Source organism: Polyodon spathula, chromosome 1, assembly GCF_017654505.1.
Source record: "Polyodon spathula isolate WHYD16114869_AA chromosome 1, ASM1765450v1, whole genome shotgun sequence".
NCBI lineage: Eukaryota > Metazoa > Chordata > Actinopteri > Acipenseriformes > Polyodontidae > Polyodon > Polyodon spathula.
In genome coordinates, this window is record NC_054534.1 from 13,819,059 (window position 1) to 13,839,997 (window position 20,939).

General features: G+C 35.9%; 1 protein-coding gene across 4 annotated transcripts in view; it reads right to left on the minus strand.

Moving 5' to 3' along the window:
* The window catches only part of LOC121314418 (dymeclin-like), a 170,911-nt gene that overhangs the window by 82,863 nt on the left and 67,109 nt on the right, over positions 1-20,939 (minus strand). For all 4 annotated transcript variants that reach the window (XM_041247681.1, XM_041247671.1, XM_041247690.1 and 1 more), the window contains 3 exons: positions 14,045-14,227; positions 12,478-12,656; positions 9,007-9,132 (listed from right to left, as the gene is read on the minus strand). In XM_041247681.1, the coding sequence (XP_041103615.1) occupies positions 9,007-9,132; positions 12,478-12,656; positions 14,045-14,227 (488 nt within the window). The remainder of the gene's footprint in view (positions 1-9,006; positions 9,133-12,477; positions 12,657-14,044; positions 14,228-20,939) is intronic.

Below are 20,939 nucleotides of genomic sequence, written 5' to 3' on the forward strand. Positions count from 1 at the left end.
ACTCATCAAACTCTGAAGTTCTTCAATGAAGACACACTGATGTAATCTTCAAAGCTGTCTGGGAGAAGATGGGCTTCCTCCGGAACGATGAAAGCTTTTGCCTACAGCCTTCACAGAGATACTGTACAACTAACTTCCACAGAGAGAATGACCGTGTTAAGAAGACTTTGTTTCAAACATTGCACCAACAGAATAAGTATCAAACTTATATTGTGTGTTTACAAGTAACTGAACTGAAGCCATGATATTGATATCGTCACAATACATAATGCGTACTTAGCCACATGGAAGCTGGCGCACATAAATGTAATGCGTGACTGAACCGAACAATGCATGATGAACTAAAAAGACTGCTTCACCAATGCAGAACTCTATGACCAGAGAGCACATCAATGATTTATTATGAACATTTAACAATGCATTACTTTTCCTTGAATGTTTTATTTTGTTTCTTCTTTATACATATGTTTTTAACAATGAAGCCTAACCTTTATTCTTCTTCCTTTGAGAATATGAATAAATGTAATAATAATTTGGATTGTTAGGTTTCTTTTTGTCTTATAACAAATACACATCAATGTTGATTTGAAATACTTAAACATACATAATATTAATTGTTAATCTCTTTTCATCATGAATCTAGGAATAATTAGCCAGAATCGTTAGTTCTTATTGAGGTATTGTGTTTCTTATGGTTAATAATTACATTATGAGCTATAATGGGTATTTTCTTTAATGGTAATTGGCGAGGACACAGTTGTGACATAAACCCTAGATCTACAACATAAATATGCACGACAACTCTAGAGTCAGTAGACCCTATGCATGGATAGATTGCATCACTTATCTGTGTGGAGGTAAGTAGGTTAAAGAAAAATAAACATTTCTGTCAATGCTTTAAGAGACATATAACACTTCAACAAATCAGAGGCCTGTACAGTGGAAGAGTAGGTTGCTATGGGTCTGTGTAGTTCAGCAGGGTTAAGTTCTGGGAAATAGTAAGGCAAGTGAAGTACGGTAAATTCGTGCGAGGTTCAAACAATGTCTGGTTCCCAACATAAATGTGTCTGAAAATATTGATAACATTTAGGAAGCACCTTTACAAATACAGAATAACGCAAAAGATGACTGTAATTAGGGCTTCTGGTTTTTGGTTTTAACTGATAAAAACCGTTAAAACACCCCTGATACATAAAATAAATAAATCGGTGTATAGCCAACAAACACCAGAAAACACAACAAAAACACTGGAAATGGTTACTCAATTCACCCTTTCCCATTTAAAACTACTGCTACTTCTACTACAAAAAACCCCCCCAAAAAAACAACTACCTTTCCTAGTGCAGCTGGGCAATGTCCCGCCTTGATTTGTTCTGAATACTTTAAACCCACCTCAACTACTGTGTGGCAGCACATTTCCACACATTTCTAGGAAGATTTAAAATGAGAACAATTTGGAATGGAGGCTTGTTCGCAGGATTTAAAGCTGTATTACAGTAAAGACACAGAGGATTTAAAACAGAATTGCAAATTCTGGAGAAATGTTAAAAAATTCCTACACATAAAAACCCCAAAAGAATGTGCCCATGACCATAAGAATTTTGTTGTGGAAGACTGCAAAGAAAAGAAGGTAAAACTTAAGCGTGCAAGTACTGTCGAGTTACTACTATGATCCCCCCCTCCCCCCTCACAGCACCCACTTTGTGCAATTTCAGAAAACGTTGATCATTTTTTATAGCAATTTTCGGCAGAAATGTATAAAGTACATTAAAATCACATTTGAAGCAACATACTCTTTGATTTTTGCTCTGCAAATACCAATATTGGGGTTTGTGAAGGTGATTAAATGTTGTTTTATTTATTTATTTATTTTTTTGAGCCATAGTACCCTCAATTATAAAGGAAATACATAAACAAGTCAACAGAAAACTTGTGTCATTGAATTTTATTAGGTTTCTTTTAGTGTAAATATAGCTCTATTAAGTGTTTAACAGTTATGAATGATAGACAGGATTTGAGTTATTACATTTGAAAATCACAAAGGTCATCCACTCACTGAACGCCACTTACGACTTCATATGCTTAGGTATGATTCAACCTGCATGAGGAATGTGCCTTGTATGTTTTCTTAACTCACTCCAATTTTTTAAAAAAAAATAAATTCATATGTAATGGAAAATTGCATTTTTTTAAACTGGCTATGTGAGCTTCATATGGAAAAAAGATTTTTAAAAACGATGAATTGGCCTCTCACGTTATGGTAAGAGGGGGACGAAGCTACCGTTACCTCAAATGTTGGATTAATGGCTTTTTTCTCTTTTATTAGAAAAGTCTGTTCGCAAAGTAATTTGTTAACAATATTTCACCGTCTCATATAATGGAAACTTGCCAGCATTGACCCATTCATGAAAGAAAAGAGGAACATTAAAACACAGTAGATGATACTGTGGATAAACAGTATGTAGGATATTTTCAATTTGTCTCCTCTTTAAAACAAAACAGGGCTTAATGTTTTGTTGTTTTAAACAGACACATGGCTAGATATGTTAAAATAAGATATAGAAACAATACTTTCTTTGGCCCTTTTAAAAAAACAAAATATTCTTGGAATGGAATTGGGGGTTTCACATGATGGTATCCTCATGCAAGGTGAAAAATGACCAGCACGCATCAAGTGATTTCACATTAAAATTTGTACTAGGTTTCAAATAAATCAAAGTGTACGTCAGTGTTAAAGTACACTGTGCAGCATCAAAATGTTGAGTGACAGTGAATTTTTAATCGGTTTTGAGCTCACAACCCAACCCACCCCCACCCCCTAAATAACAGAAATAAAAACAAATAGAGCTAAATCAAGTACAAATTATTCTGAGACATCTCCAATGCTCCTATCTGGGAACAATGTGCTGTGTTTACTCATGTCTGAGAGCTGGGTTGCTACTAGACACTGCACTTTTTGTGTTGCACAAAGCATGAATGTTACTTCTTGCCATTAGAGGTTATTCTCTCACCCAATAACACTCTCAAAATATCTAAAAGGTACATTTCTCATGCATTTATTTCAGCTGCTTTAGATAATTGAATTAATACCATGAGATATGTGTTATGCCGAAGCCTAGCAACTTCTGTTAATCATAACAACTGAGTTGGAAGGGAGCTAGTTCATTAGCTACTTTTATTACATATCTGTGTGTTTCCCAGTCTTCACTACTTGTTTTGTATGTTATAGACAACTAGTGTACTCAACAAAACAGAGAAAGAATAATATTTGCAAAGCTTTGTGAAGTTAAGCATTAGCATGTTCTTTATGCAGTACTGAGTAAATAATTTGTTCACGCTTTAGTTTAAGGACCGCCTATTAACTATTAACAACCAGCTAATAAACATGTTAATACACTGTATACATTATTTATTTTTCTGTTGTTAGTTCATATATAATTGGCCAGCTAAAACTGCAAACATCACAGGACCCTACGGATAATCAATTCCCAGTCTATCCATTTTTTAAAATTAGTTAAAATTGTTACTGCAGTAATGTTTAGCAAATTAAATCAGGTTTTTATTAGTGGGTGTCTTAACCACAATGCAAAAGAGCCGGGCTCATCTGCATTCGTGGTTATTAGAGCTTTTAACCTCATCTCACCGACAGGGAACAGAATCCATAATGGCAGTGCATCACACAACACTGCCCATTACATTAGTTTATAAAGATCTTAATGTACAGCCCTTAACTCAAAATGAACAACCTTTGTTAACAGTTAATAAACTAAAAAAAAACAGCCCTTAAATAAATCATTTTAAGACAATTTAGATTTAGATCAGGTGATGTTACATAGTCTGTATACCAGTGAGAGCCAGCCCCATCTTGTGAACAGCTGCTGTGAATTAAGTTTTCTCTTGAATTACTGGCTTTACACAGTGGCTGTGTTCTGTATGGCGCTGTCTTTTACCACTATACACACACTTTGGTTTCTCTAGTCCATCGGTTTTCAAACTGGGATATGCATACCAGCTCTCATCAGGGGGTACCCAAGAAAAATCCTGTAATGGCGGACAATGGATTTTCTTTTACCACGTTACTAAATTTAGTAATAGAATCGTAGTCTGTAGTCTGAGCTAAAAATAAATTATGATGTTGCTTATTTTAAAAATGTGTAGTATTTACTAGGTAAGTTTACTTTCTGGAATTGAAATGTTCAGTGTTAGTAGTTTAATCAGTTCAGTGTTTTAGCTACATTTACGTTTTTAAATAACAGTATCAGTGAGTTATTAGCATTATTATTTAGTCATTTAGCAGACGCTTATGACTTATGGGTGTGAACTATGCATCACAACTGCTGCTGCAGAGTCACTTACAACAGAACCTCGATTTTATATCTCATCCAAAGGACAGAGCACAAGGAGGTTAACTGACTTGCTGAGGAACACACACAGTGAGACAGTGGCTAGGATTGAACCTGGAACCTCCTGGTAACAAGCCCCTTTCTCTATTGAGTTGAGCAAGCAGCTGGGCCGCCCTACTTTAGACAGTGAAATCACTCACTTGTTCTGTGCTGGTGCTGGAGCGACACGACTTATCTTTACTTGCAATGCTTGTATGTGTTTTTTCACTGTTAATTCATTCACTGAAGAACTAATTTTTCATGTGAGTGCATTAACTTACACCTCCACACTGATAATTATTAATAAAAGCAAAAGCACAATATTATTATTATTACAAAAGTGGACTGGCAGGACTTAAAAAAAAAAAAAAAAAAAAAAAAATCAATCCCTAAATCCTGGGATTGGAAAAAGTGTCTGGAATTGGATTCCCTACTCCAGACCTATTGAGTATCTTCATATTATACAGCGAGTGCCCATCAACAAGTTTTAATTGTCTTGCAGCTGATTAACACAAACAGACAACTGCACTAAACACTTTTACATGTACGCATTTTGCTCAATTTTGACTGCCCGATATAAACATCTCCTTTCTACTTCAAATTAGTTATTAGTTACTTATAAACCTTTATTGGTGATATTAGTCACTCAAATGGTGAGTGAAATTCCTGTGAAAAAGTCTTGAAAAACACATTAAATAAAGTACTCTGGCCATTTGCGTAGTATCAGTAAGTAAAAAGACCTGGGTTTCCATTGGATCTCATAACATTCTTTTTTTACATATGTTTCTTTTACAGTCTGAAAAGCTGCTTTAACATTATGAAATGCACTTGTGAACCAGCTACGTAAATCACCTTTAATGACAGCAACCAGATGTCACATTAGTGAGAGCAATACTCAGGCAAAGAGGTCAAGCGGTAAGTAATTTATAATTATGATTGTGGAGTCAAGCTTCTATATTTATTGTCACCTGCTACCTGAGGCATGTTCAATTATGTGCATTGATTATGCTGTAGTAGACTTACAGCACAAGAATAAACATTCCCTGAAAGATTTGTATTGTCCCAGAGGCTATTTGACCGAAATGCCTTTTTCAATACTACATGGAATTAGTACCACAGTAATAACTGGTGAGCAAGTTTTTCAATGGGCTCATCCAGTTGATATTTCCTGTAATAACCACCCGGTTTATGTAGCATCCTACCCCATCGTTGTGTATTACATTCTCATTATTCTCCATACAACATAATTGCCACACATTGCCATTACCAATAGATTTTAGATGTAATTAGAAAGTAACTCAATAAAACTGAGCTATGTAAAATCACGAAGTATAATTAATAAGCAAAACACCCCTTCTACCTACCTAACTTGTTATTTTCCTTTTTTATTCAATCAATCAACAAAGGTTAAGAGGGCATTTCAACTGTGGCTGTATCACATCTCCACCTACACACACATAATGTACTGCACTAATGCAACAGATGTAGGATTTCAAATATGAAGTACTATTACAGAGAGGACATTTGTAATGCTAGGAGGAAAGTAAACCTAGTTTCACAACCAAATCACAAACTCTAGATAAATGCTCTTTCACAGACAATACCGCTAACTGGACCTGAGCTAATTTACTTTTATAGAATTGAAGCAGGCTTAAATTATGTATTTTGCTCATCTTCTAACCTAATAAGTTCACTGAGTACACCTGTGTTGTAATGTTCTGCTCAAATGGATCAAGTTAAAATACACAGCGGGTCAACGTGACACAGACACTGTGATACACTAAACAGAAAACAATAGGCAAAACAAGAACACTGTAAATAGAAGATGGTTCATCATGGTTGCAAAAAGAACCAAGACCACTGTATATAATACAAAGCTTAATTTTCAGAGACAACACAGATTACATGCAACCGTTTATTAATTTGATTTTGTCAACAAATGCTTGGGTGGAAACAGATTTGCTCTGAACGGCAAATCCTCTAATCAAGTAACATATCCTGGTAAAGATGGGATTAAAGTTTGTTCTGAGAAAAGAAAAATAAGTGTACCATTACAGAGTACAAGGTTTCTTTGAATATGTGTTAATGTTCTCATTTAAACTGTTTGGATTTACTAAAAGAAGCATGTCAGTAACAAAGAGTACATCCCCTGCCAGAACAGCCCTGTTGCCAGGGACTTCATTTAGATACTTTATTTAACATTGTGTTATCAAGTAAACTGCAAAATGATATTGCCAAAAGTCTCCCAGAACCCATAATAGTAGAACACTATTTCATGTTAGATTTCAAAATTTTTCAAATTGTCAGTTTTTTGTTAATTAGGCCTATATGTAAAACTACAATACATTATGTAATTTAATATGTTAAAGTAACATTATTCAGCATATTTAATTTGATTTTATGAATTAAAATTAGTTAATTATAATTATTTTTAATATACAGGCTATGGTTGCAGTAATTGTGTGGTATAGATTTCAAAACAGTTTGAATTGTTTTAGTGTCCTGTCCAGGCAGTTTCGGATATGTCCGGCCTTCAACCACTCCCCAGACAGAACAATGAACCAAAGCTTTCAGTTACATTATTCTTGTTTTTGTACTTTTTAGAAGATGAGTTTCCACAGTGACCTGATCTTCACCGTGTGACACCTCCTGGTGAAACACTGCATTTCAGTAGTAATCTGTGACAAACCAACTTCTAGTCAGATAACACCCTCTGGCATGCAAACGATGCAGGACAGGTTAACTAAACTGCATATTGCATTGACCTCAATTTTTTCGTGAAGTATAACGCAACATACTTATGAGTTATATGTGGCCATTTCAATCCCAAAACATAATTGAGTAAACTTCCCCTTTACATGCCTATGGGCTACAGACATAATTGGATTATTTCTTCAAAGCAGCTCCACAATAAACGGATTGGGAAAACATACGGTCTGGTTCTTTACCAAATACTTTCTTAACAGACAACGAAAAGGGAGTTACATAAATGGAATAAAATATTTGAGGCGTAACAAGTCATGGTCAAAGATCGCTTCTGAGAATCATTACACACACACACACACACACACACACACACACACACTTTAAATCAGAAAATGCTTTCATATTTACTGATAAATTAAAATGTACCAACATCTATAAACAACCACAAGGGTTTGTCTAAACTTTGTTAAATATACAAAAGCTGTCTTTACTGAGCTGACATTGAAATGTGCTACTCTTTCTTAAATGCAAGCGCCTAGTAATATCTGAGCATAAAACCTACATTCCGTATCTATAAAGCAACCGAGCATAGAGAATATGCCAGCTAAATCAGGACAACTCACAGCAGGCACGTTTCACAGAAATAGCAGCTAAGCAAGGCATCACCTCAGGGGTTGGTAGCCCATCATTTAATCCAACTGAGACATTTCAAACCATTTCACTGCTTTTATTCAGGAAGATCAACCCTAGAGCATTTGAACCTTTGTAATTTTTAATTAGTAATACTTTTATTCACTTATGGTCTGTGGGTTACATGTACATGTCTCCCAAAACACATTTGAAATCAGGTGTTTCACATTCACATACAGTTTTTTGCATTTTAGTTTCACCCCTTTTTTTGAAAAATGTAAAAAACAAATTTGAAAAAACAAATATCTTAACTGTTATTGCATGTTTTCCCTTCCACAAGACGACACTAATGGCAAAATAAGGCCGACTGCGCTAGAATCTATAGTAAATCAGGCATTTTGACTGGCTAAGAGGAACTTAATGATTTGTAATTGATTTTGTCTTAACAGCTCTCGAATGTCATCATCGGAGATTCATTAGAGCTTTATAAGCAGGAGGCGCCACATCATATGCTGTGATTTGCCTGGTGAGTAGGTACAGTATGTGGAAAGCAGTGAGAATATTATTCCTATTCCTACACTCACAGTACCAACCAGAAGGTAACTTTCTATTTTTAGTTAATTGGTTTCACTAGTTAGCATAACAACCAAACCAGCATATTCGGGTCTTGCTATATCTCAGAAACTAAGCAAAGATTTTCTCATTGGCTATGTGGAAGAGCTGTATGAGGTGAAGTGATGACTATGGCGAGGTAAGACTTAACACCTTAGCTGTTTTAAGTTTTAACAAGGCATTGTTGAATTACTTTCAGGAAAAAATTTAATCAGCCATTCTGCGACAGCCCTTCTGAGAGTTTAAACAAGTTTTACTTACTATCTATTTTGCAACTGGGAATGTAGAACACATTTCAAAAAAATTACTAAAAACGGCTTTGTCAGAACTATAGGTCCTCGGAACACCACTTGTTCTATTGCACATCACTATTTTTAGAAGCTGTTCCAGACCTGCAGGAGCTGAGACCCGATAGGCAAGGCGCCTTCTTAAGACTGATTCGGTAGTGTTCCCTGGCAGACCGACTGGGGTAGGCAGACAGAGCAACTTATAAAAGACAAAAGTTTCTTAGACGTTAGCCAATTACAAAACAAAATCAATAACTATGTAGCTTTATTAGCCCAAATAACAGATTGCATCAATAAAAACAGTCCTGCAGGTTTCAATGTGTAATTTCTCTTAAGCTTAAACCAGCGCTAAAAATCAATGGTTAGAGCAGACGTTTCAGTCAACTCACCACTTCATGAATTGATCGATTGAAGGCGTCGTCCTCAGTAAGAATTAACAAAATGATAAGTGCCATGTAAACGTGGTGTGAATTCCTGTCCTCCACGTGATAGAGAATCTCAAGGATTGGCATCACCTATAAGGAAGAGACAAACATTTAATTCACAAAATACTGCCACAAAAACCACAGAGAGAATAATAGCACAGTAACTGGCGTTTACATGCTGACAACTACAAATGGAAAACAAATGATGAACATGGTAAACTAATAATTATTACAGTTCTACAAAGACACTTGAAATATGGTAAAGAGATAGCAAAAACAATAGCAAAAATGTTTGTCTACTTGACTTAGTGTCCTGTAAGTTTGACCTAATATAGTTAAGTACAGCACTGACACACATTACAGAATGATAGTACAAATACAATATGTATACTGGATCATTTCCGACACAGAATGTTGTTATTTTCAGTCTTAGGTTTGTGTTTTGCAAATAGATAAACAAAAACAATAAAATAATTGACTTAACAAACAAAAACAGCAGCAGTGAAAAAATACATAAGTTAAACAAATAATCATATTATCTGGCTCATTTGATCTACTTATTAGAACACACTAAGTTTGGATGTCATATTCAAACGTAAGGACATTTTAAATAAGCTTTTGAAGAGCATCATAATAAAAGCAGGTGTTTGAAACATGGAAACTGTCCAGTTTGCTATGTCATAAAAATTCAGATTGAGGGCCAGGCAATAAAACAAGAAAATGGACCCAGTACTAAAGTATAGCTTAGTACAAAGTATTGTACGTTATTACAATAAATCCAGGTCATAACTATGTACCTGTTTCTATATTCGTCACTCTAAATATTTCAAATGGCAACACACAATCTTTTTTTTTTTTCCCCACTTAAATATAGAAACCATTTAACAGTCGGTCAGGATATCTCTTGTTAATCCCACATTACTGCACAGCCACAAATTCTGAAGTGTCCCAAAAGCCTCCCATGTGAGACTCATAGGATCGCCAACTGAAAGGTATACATGCTACATTTAATACATTCTGAACCTGAAAAGATTAATAGAAGATACCGGAGAAGGTGTCAGCTGTCCAAAAGGTCCCATTTTGTCATAGATACACTATAAATGAAAAGCGGAGGATTCTCAGACAGAATACATTTCCATCTTTATTTTCAGGATGTAAAGCTGGCATGGTCTCGGTGGTGCCATGAATCAGGAGGACGCAGTTGCGTGTGAACAGTTGCACTGAGCCTGCAGTAATTGTGTGTTTTAAGCCACTGCTTGACACCTGCTCCCATAATGAGCCTGTTACTCCAATGTAGTATTTATATATGCAATAAACTCCCTCTGTGGTCAGCTCACAGTCTGTATGTTGCATTTGATTTGGAGATCTCTCTCTACAAGGTCTCGTTATTAATATCATTGTTCTTGGTGCCCTATGCGCCATAGTCTACAAAAAGGTTATGCACAGAATCTTAATTGTGTACCTGAGAATTATCCCACGAATAAGCTAGAGAGTCTTCTAAAATCACACAGCGTCAAGGGGGGTGGTTTAAGACCTCTGGATCATGAGTGGGATAATTCTCTGTACACAATGATGATTCAGTACAAAACCCTTTTATGCCACAACCGAGAAATTTCCTGCACATTGAAACTGTACATTTTAAATTTTAGATTTGTTATTTATGACAGACTTTATTGTCTGTCTTTATATCGAAGTGTAGTGCGGTTTAGAAAAAGCTATCGCTTGGTACCTCAATATGTTACAAATGTACCCTGGTATCAAGACTTGTTTCGTGTTGCAAGCGGTTTACAACATCCTTTGTTACGACAAGTGCCAGACATACTTACAGTAGCGGAAGTGCCACAGGGAGAGAGAACGTGCATATGAGATCAGATTTTTTTACTTGTTGAAATACTTTTAGACGATCTTTAAAGATGTATAGGTTAAAATCGGCCACTGCACGTCTGAATGCTCATGAGATAATTAAACAATTTGCCCTGCAGCACACTAGTTTGATCGGTGACAGTCATGTTGTGAGCTGTAATGTCTAAGCAGAAATATTATTATTATTATTATTATTATTATTATTATTATGATTATTATTAAAGTCAATTTTTATTTCAGGGATTTTCAGTTCATTCAAAAACTGGAATGTTATGATGAGAGGTGAAACAGGTTTCTGTTATGATTTTCATGTAATGAAAAAGAACTATGCCATGATTTTTTTTTTTTATTTCTACATCATGGTATAAACAATTTTATAAAATAATTTTCACACAATTTTCAGTTATATAGTCATATAAAAGTAGCTTACATGAGTGCTGTAGTATTGTTTTAGATAACAAAGACTACATGCATGAGGTGTTCTCTAATTAAAGCTCATTAGAAGATAAGCAGACCCACCCTCATACTGACATGATACAGCCATCTGAAATATTTTGGTATCAGAAGGCATGTATCAGGTAGTTTGTATCAAATACAAATTCCGCCACATTAAAGTGTTACAGAACCAGCAGTGTCACCAGGGTGGACATCTATACCCTATATTGTACATATATACAATCTGTATACAAAAACATATTACTTGAATGCTAATACTGTACTCCAAACCCCAACGGAACCGAGTAAAACCAATATGCTCCGAACAGAGAAATAATTTATAACTTTCTATTGAGCAAGTCTAGAGAGAGTTTACCATGTTATATCACAATTTTACATTTTTACAGCACATTACAGATCCCCTTAGAAGGCTTTTGGAGCAGAACTAATACTCAAAAGCCAAAAATATTCACTGAATCTATATCCTTACTAGCCTGGAGTATAGAGTTCCAAAAACGTGCAGCATAACAGCTGAAAGCCTTAGCCCAACATGGTGCCGGGAGGTAAAACCAGCACCCTGAGATTTCAAACTGTGAGCAGGGATGTAGGAGTGTGCAGTTCTGTGTGGAAAAGGGATCCAAGGCCATATAATAAAAGCACCATACGGTAATTTACACCAACATAACAGCAGTCAGTTCTAGAGTAAATTCAAACCTGCCCGAGTAGTGGCTCAAGGGGCTATGGGCCAACCCTCTGGACATCAGCACAGGGGTTTTAACATCCTCAGCAGTGACGCAAGTTTTTTTACACTCGATCATACTGGTTTGAGAGTCCTTTTCCAAAAAGATGCAGAGATTAGTTACAGCCAGGTTTGGACTGGAATTCTGTATGAAGTACGGGTCACCTGCTAACTCAAATTTACAAATAATCACAAGGCATTGACAGTTATTGGCTGAGAAGACATTTGACTTCTACCAGTAGGTTAATACCATTTTGTATGGCCATGTTCATAAATGCAATATATCATAGGGTGATCTAGGAAGTTATGAAGGAGTTGACTTAACTCCAGTTATGGCTCATACCATAAAAGGTTGATTAAATCATTAGTGCTTAAAGGGCTAAAAGAGGTATACTTACTAGATTATCCATGTCTGTTCGAGCAAGCATGTAGGTTCTGAAATTGGTATTTTGATGCAGCAAAGTGTACAGGAGTAAAGTGGCTTGGTCTGACTTCTGCTGCTCGCACAAAGCTGTATAAAGACTGTTAAAGTTGATCTGGAAAGTATGAGGATGGGAAGATGGGGGGGCAGAGCTATCTGTAATGAAAAAAAAACATTTCAGTAAATGTATATTATAGCAGTTCCTATAGCGGATGTGCAGACAAAAAGCTGGGTGACAAGAGCATAAACAGTCATCTCAAAAAATGGTTTAAATCAAGTACCAAATAAAAGGCTCTAGTAAATATATCAGAATTATTATATATAAAATATAGGTATGCATCTTTAAAACTCTATACATAGCCAAAACAAAACAACTCATTTACAGTCGGACCTTAGATGGTGCCACAGGGATGTGTTTCGTTCAACCCCTTGTGTTTTGCAGGTAAAACCCAGACATGTATTTTTTAGCTGATAAGAATGAATAAGAGCTATTTTATATATTTTTATGGGAAAATGCTTAAAAACAGTAGTTCAAGATTCACATCAAGCTGCTCTTGATTATTTGTGAAGTGTCCTCTTAAAAAACAAACACGTGGGAGGACATATTGTACAACAATTACATATACAACAGTTGCTCACTTGTACTAAATCTAAATCCGTTGAGGGGAATGTATGTTCTCTGCACAGAGAAATAACAACCTCTGTCTACGTTTGGTCAATAATTGCTCCTATTGGCTGTAAAATAGCAGAAGCTATCTTAAGCTATCTAGAGCCTAATGCTATTGCACAACATAAGGTTGAAGGTCAAATTTTTGAGAACCAAAGTTATACACCCCTACCAGAATGAGATGACTGTATGAAGAATTAACATTCTGTCACATTCTGAACACTCTTAACTTAAAACTTTTAAAAGCACAAGGGAAAACAATTGCCACCAGAAACACATCTGAAAAATGAACAGCAGAAAAGTTTAATTCTCCTCAGTATTATAGTGAAGTCATACAAACAGTAAATAAATACTTTAAACACTGCTGCAAGGAAACATTGGGAAAAGGAATTTTAAATCAAAAGTTCTGTTTCTAATCAAAAACGTAACTAGCGACTGGAGGTGTTGATAGATTCAACCCAAAAATCCTTCCAATCACTTAGTCATGCAACTTTGCACATACGCAAAATTACAGAAGCCTCTTTTTGTGTGTGTGTGTGTGTGTGTGTGTGTGTGTGTGTGTGTGTGTGTTTATAAACATCTGAAGTCCAATTCGCTTCATTTTAAGTGAAAACAGTCGTACCCTTTGCCAATAAAAATACAATTTTGAAGACATCATAACAAACACTTCACACAGTGTTTTCACGACAGGGCGTAAAGATGTGGCAAGTCCTTTCCTATGTAGTGTTTTGAAAATCACAAGCACACCGTTTATAACAGAACAAAACATTTGGCCTAGATCTGCACCCTCAACAACCTTGAGGATTAGCAAGTCTATTTTTTTTTCCTTCAGCATAAAATCTCTTTAAATATGAACTTATAATTGAAAACCACAAACCTTGTGTGTTTTTAAAAGACATGACAGCTTGTCTGTAAGGGTTAGGGGTGTCCGCCCCATCTGTAAGGTTGGCTAATCCAAGCAACAGAAGCAGGCTCTGATTGGATAGCGGCAGGGGCCGTTCTTCCTCAAGATTCGGTTTGCTTCCTGCTCCTCCTAAGGTAAAGACTGTCCACAAGCCACCTGCAGAAGAAAATTAACAACCTAGACCTTTGAAAAAGATGGTTCCTATCCCTTGATTTTCAGAATAATTGAATCTTGAACGGTCAAGGTTCCCTCAGAACATTCTCGGCTACTAGGTACTGTACCTCAGCTTACCTTCCATGTATCTTTATTTTGTTGAAGGGAGGCTCATGCTTTCACTTTTTACTAACCTTGAAGACGACAATACAATGCTCCTAGCTCCGGCACAGATACTGCTGTCAAAATGAATGTCTCACCTCTAAAGATGAGAGAAGTTCCTATTGATTTTCTCTATAAAAATGCCTAACTATTCTCCACCTGGGGCATGCTAATTCTTCAGTTTAATGATTTGCAGCATGTAGTCAAAAGGTCTTTAGAGGTCTGGCCTTGGAGCTTCATTGAGTTCTATGGTTTCCTGCCTTCACGTGGAGTAATTAAATTGCACTGAAACAAACTTAACACTATCTCAAACAATATAAAGGAGGACAGAATGGAATTAGAGTATTGAATATAACAAAATACTGTCTGAATCATAAAAGGAAAAACATAAGTCATTCCACATTTCATAGCACGACTATTTGATCACTTGCATAAGATGTTGCTGTTCCAGCTGTGCTGGCTTTCATCAGTTTGAATCTCATAATAAAGACTGACCAGCTCACACTTACATATGTATACTAAATACAGTCAGCTTATGGCTGAGCATGTCTCCTTTCCTGTCAACGCTATTAATCATTTAGGTTAGACAACAGATTTAAAAATGTGTGCATAGTTCCACTTCAAACCCACTTTACATCATGATGGGGAAAACAAATATGATTTTAATCAAAAAACATGCTTGCTGAAACAAAAACTGCATGAGCAAGAGGTCACGTTGAATAACAATACAAAGAGTTCCGTTAACCTTGTCAGCCAGATATCCTACTACAGGCTTTAAAAGCAGTGTTCCTGTAAACAATGTTGAAAACATAACACAACTATTTGATAAAAATAGATCTCTCCCAATCAATTGTAAACAAAAACAAATTTTTTGCTACCTCGACTTCCTATGTAATCTGAACGATTACTAGGCAAATGTTCTATAACAAAAGAACATTTGATGTCCAACCAACCAATGTAGAAGTATGTGCCAGCATGAGCATCTTGGACTTTTTTTAAAATCAAACACGGTAGATGAGTTATGTTCAGTGTGTGATTAATATGTTGAAGCAGTCCAGCAGCCATATACTTCTAATCAATATATTCAATTTGATTCTTTAGGTATGTCCTAGATCGCCTATTTTCTAACACACACCAAATTTCAGACCAAAGATTTACAGATAATACAATTAACAGGCTCATACCTTGGTACTTCGGTTTTCCAAAGAATCAGGAGAATAAATCATGTAGGGATAGGAAATTCTAAACGTTTAAATGTATAAACTCTAAAGAAGTGGTTAAACGTTTAATGTTCTGTAAGCTTTTGGACCAAAACGACCGTTTACGTTTAGTACAATTTTTATTTGTATGTTGAAACTATCGCACTAAAGTAAAGGACCACTGAGACACACCTGAAAACAGGTAGGCAAGGATTCTCTTTTTAAAATTTTATGTAAAGTTGTGTGGATACGTAAATTTGAATACTTCACGTTATTTAGTATTACCATATACAATTAACGGCATAAGGCGGCAAACATTATATTAAGCACTTAATACATTACTTGATTGTGTGTTGGTTTGACATTTTAAATAGGACTGGTGGCAATGTTTGTGCGGTTTATGTACACTAGTACAGTACGTAGAGGAGAGAGGCGTTTGATTTGAGTATAGGGTTTATTTGCTTATAAAACACTAACCAGGGATGTCAGTATCAGAATGTAATATAAAGAGTGTGTGTGTAGATATGGCTTAAATGTTAAATGCTGACACTGCAAAGCGTATTAACGTTCATAAAAATTTACCAAAAGCACATCCATAAAATCATATACTATAAATATTATTTTGCTCAAAAGAACTAGCTGCCATTCTATTCTACTTTAATGCATATTTTTATATACATTAAAACCATGAAATGTTAATTAGGGACACTCAGTTTGAAATTAGAACTGCCTGTACTTAAAACGGAATGCATGCAGGAAGTTTTCTTTCTGAGTCCCCACTGCATTTTAAAAGGCCAAACACTGATAGCCGAGCAGATTTATCTTCTGCACGCTTAATGAATTAGTTTTACTCACTTATGCACCCCAGAAGAAAAACACTTTCTGGCTAATTCAGTCTGGTGACTTTTTAGGCTATTAACGAAGACTAGACTTTTTCAGATATGATAATCTCAGTGCTACACCAGCAACATTTCTAATTCCCATTGTCACGTCTAGCAGCAGCGAAGAGACAGCCTGACAGGCCGAGTTAAGATAAGCGTGTCTTGTGACTGACCCCTGAACATCACTGGCACCAGGGAGACTAGACCAAGGCTCCAGGCCTCTGTGCCTTGGCATGAATGTTTCCTGAATGACTGGACCTTTTCCCAAAAGCCCCTGGCTTACCTCATAGCTAGTTGGCTAGCTTTTTTTAGACTTTGTAGAAATATAACCCTTCTCCTTTTCCTTTTTAAAGGTGAACAGCTGAAAATTGTTTTTTAAAGCGCCCAGAGAATAATATGGTTGCACGCAAGACATGGTGTAAAAACACCCCTCAGGTCAAATACTGCTTTCGTGACTTGGGAGCTTTTCATCAAAAATTTGTTACAATCACCAGATGAAAAGATAAGCATTTTCTTAACTGCAGAATCATTATGCTGTTAGAAACAATTACAACCCTGTGACTGTTGGTCTACCCAATGTTCACACATGAATCCAACAGAGTATGTCTGGGAGCATATCGATCGGCCAAAAGAAACAGAAAACAAGAAGACGACAGCAAAATCAGGAACCAAATTGATGTATTGATTATAGACACAAGGTCTGACGCTGTTATTTTGTGCATTTTTGGTGGTTAAAATAATGTGTACTGAATATACAGTTTAGCAATTTAACCAAAAGGTGTTTTTGTTATTTTAACATTTAATAAAATAGACCCATATTACTTAAAGCATATGAAATGCACTGTATAAGCATGGATACAAAAACCAATGCAAGCACTGACATACATAACGACTTGCGCATACTTCGAAAATTTTGTTAATGTATCTTTTTCTACCAATTAAAGGCAAGGTTTGATGATATGAATATATATATATATATATATATATATATATATATATATATATATATATATATATATACACACACACACACACACACACACACACACACACACACACACACTGTAAGAAATAAGAAATCTTGACATAAACACCTGACCTGAAAGAAAACCAGACTAGTCTTTTCTTATTTATGTTTCCTTTTGTGTGTTCAGTTCTGGGAAGGAGCCATTATTTTAAATACCAGGCAAATTAAGAAAAGTGTAATAATGCCAAGAATTACAATAAGTACTAAGTACAAGCAAACTGATAGTAAATTAGATTTCTCTTAAATCCTAGCTGTAAATAGTTGTTTATTATAAGTAAGACATGCTAAACAGTTCAAAAATAGATTTTTTGGGGGAATATATTTATGCTGTGCATCAATGTTTGTGTCCTATGTTTTATAGTACAGACATATAGAAAAAAATGTAGTATTCTGCTATATCATATAATTAAATACAATGTAACAGCCATAGGGTATTGCAGAATCAAATGGGGTGTTCCTCTGTTTAATTGCTTATTTTACTAGTATTAAGTATACAGAACTAGTTCAAAATGGCCTGTTGGGGATATTATTTACCAAACAGTTCAGAATATTCCCTCTTATTATATGAATGGATGTACAACGATTCTTTGAATGCTAGATGGTATCTGTGTAGTCTGTCAAACTGTTCATAGATTTGTAGGCAGCGCTGAGCCCCTCTGCTAATTCACCCCTGTTCCCTCTTGACTCACAGTTTTAAACCTGTTAATCCACCTCCCATTTTTCAGTTCTCTCTCCCTGTAGTTCTGCCCTGCCAGCCATCTGAGGCCAGACAGGGTGCTAATCCTTGCAGCAGACGCACTGTCAGCCAGCTCCAGTTTATCTTGAGGCATTAAAATTGTAATAGAATTCATGAGGTTTACCAGAAGTGCTTTGTACCAGCACAAAGTGTTTCGATGCCCTGGTATCAAGCAAGTACAGGATATTGCTTAATGAGAGGATTGCAGGCCGTGTTTTGTCAAAATGACTTCAAGTACTAAATGGTTTGCTTCATGTAAAAACAGAAAATGAAAGAGCCATCCAAATAATTATTATTGTTATTACGTGGTAATAAAAACCTGTTTTCATTTAACTAAGAAACTGCTTCTTCATACAATGGGAAATACAAAGATAAAAATGTTGCTGAAAAAAACGTATAATTATTAAAACTGTAGTAATGAGGTAAGCTACAAACTACAACTATTGCTAACACAATGTTTGGTATGCTAACTATTTGGCAAAAACACAAAAAAAACACATACTTAAGCATTATTGCATTTGAATTGTTATGGTGGCTGCAGTCTTAATGTTCTCGCTAAATGTGTTATTTTGCCCAACAAAGCATTTCAGATTATTGTGTTGCAGGCACAATACAAAGATGCTTCAAGGCTTCAGTCAATGCAAGTCCTTGATAGAAGAGTACCAAGAAGCTGTAGTCAAGTTGCACAAGATCTATAGTAGTTGCTCTTACAATGCATTTCGAAAAAACAGCCTGAAAAGAAGGTGAAATAACAAGACATTTTAAAAGCTTAACGTAAGCAGCGTATTAACAGTATTACTATAGTTGAATTACTTTACTCTAGTATTTGAATGTATTAAAAGGGAACACTAGCAGTTAAAACCTTCACCATGTTTCCAAGGTTTCCCACTGAACACTTGTTGAATTTTAAAAGTATATATTATTTCTAGTTATGACTGAGTTTTTAAAATGATGGATGAATTACTTACAATATCTTATAACACAAATGACAGTGAAAAATATGTTATGTATAGTCTGATATGTAAATATTCAGTGATTTTAATTATTTGTTAAAATACAGATATTTGCGATGTAACATCTGACCAGTGAAGTATTACGTTGTATACGTTATATCCTAATCATGGTTTGAAACACTATTTTAAAATCTACAGAAACACTGTTGTGCCTGACAATTAAACTGCTTCATGAGAGCGTGTAGAGCAGCAGCGTGCTTCGTGGAAAAAAAGCAGCAAAGAGAAATTCAATCTTTAACTGCTTTAGTCGGAAAATACAGAACATTGGGAAATTACTGAAGCTTAAATTCTAACAGCTGTGTGTCTTTCTGATAAGCTGAAACGCAGAGCAGCTGATTCAAACTCGCCGTTCTGACACAAGGGGGTGGGGCGGAGCTAAAAAAGCACGAACAGACACACACAAAAGCAAGGCAGTTCAAACTGCGATAGCGTGGGGAGAAGTGCTTCGTGGAAAATTGAAAGTAGGTTGACAGCTGCAGAAACTAAACTTAAACTTACAAAAGAGCTGGCACACCTGAAATTCTTGGAAGTTTGCACCCCTAACATACAGAAAGCCACCAGGGAGATAGAAGAGGGTCGAAACAGCTGGTTTCAGATAGGCAGAAAAGGAGAAAAGAAGCGTAGTCACAACCACCAGAAATCAAAACGTCAAACAAATTTCAGTTACTTCAAGATGTAGACGATCAAAACCAACATCAAGAGAATGAAAGGAACAACATCAAGCTCACGGTGCAGTCTGGACCCCCTTACAACAACAGTGTGCTGCCTTCTGGGTGCCTCTGTCACACACATCACTGAGAACGTGGACAGGCTCCTAGATCGAACAGGAGACGGCCCGGTAGCAGTCGTCCACATCGGTACAAACAACACTGGAAGAGACAGAACAAGATCCCTGCAATTCAGAGATCTAGGAAAGACAAGACCAAGACAAGACAAAGACAAGACCAAAACTGGTATTTTCTGGGATAATGCTGGCACCTTGCAAAGGGCCATACAGACAGATGGAAAAAAATTATCTAAATGCATGGCTGAAATCGTGGTGCACACAAGAAGGCTTCACCTTCCTTGAACATTGGCCCACATTCTACAACGAGGACTATCTACATAGACGGGATGGTCTTTACTTAAATAAAAAAGGGAACCAATCAACTCGGAGAAAGGATCCCCGAGGAGGTTCAGAAGCATCTAAAAATAGAAAGGAAGAGGGGAGAAAATCAACAAAAAAACAGAAGGGAGACTACATCAAAACAAGGGTAAAAACTCAGGTAAGACAGCCATTAAATGTACTAATCTAAAAATGCTAGAAATCTCAAAAGCAAAATGTTAGAACTTGAAGCTACTGCACTAACAAGTAACTACGATGCGATAGGTGTTACAGAAACTTGGTTATCCGAGAGTGATGGAGATGAAACAGTATTAGTGGGTATACATTGTATAGGAAAGACAGGAAGGACTGATAGGTTAGTGCTATACATCAAAAATAGTCTTGAAGCCCAGATGTTAAATCTGGAAGAAAAAAAAACAAAACAACAAGACAAAATCAATATGGGTCAGAATAAATGGACAAAAATTCAAAAAGTATAATAATAGGGGCGCAATAGACTGCCAAATTCAAACAACAAGCAAAATAATCTGCTATACAAGGACATTAGAAATGTGTGCAGCAAAGGAGAAGCCATACTAATGGGGTCTTCAAC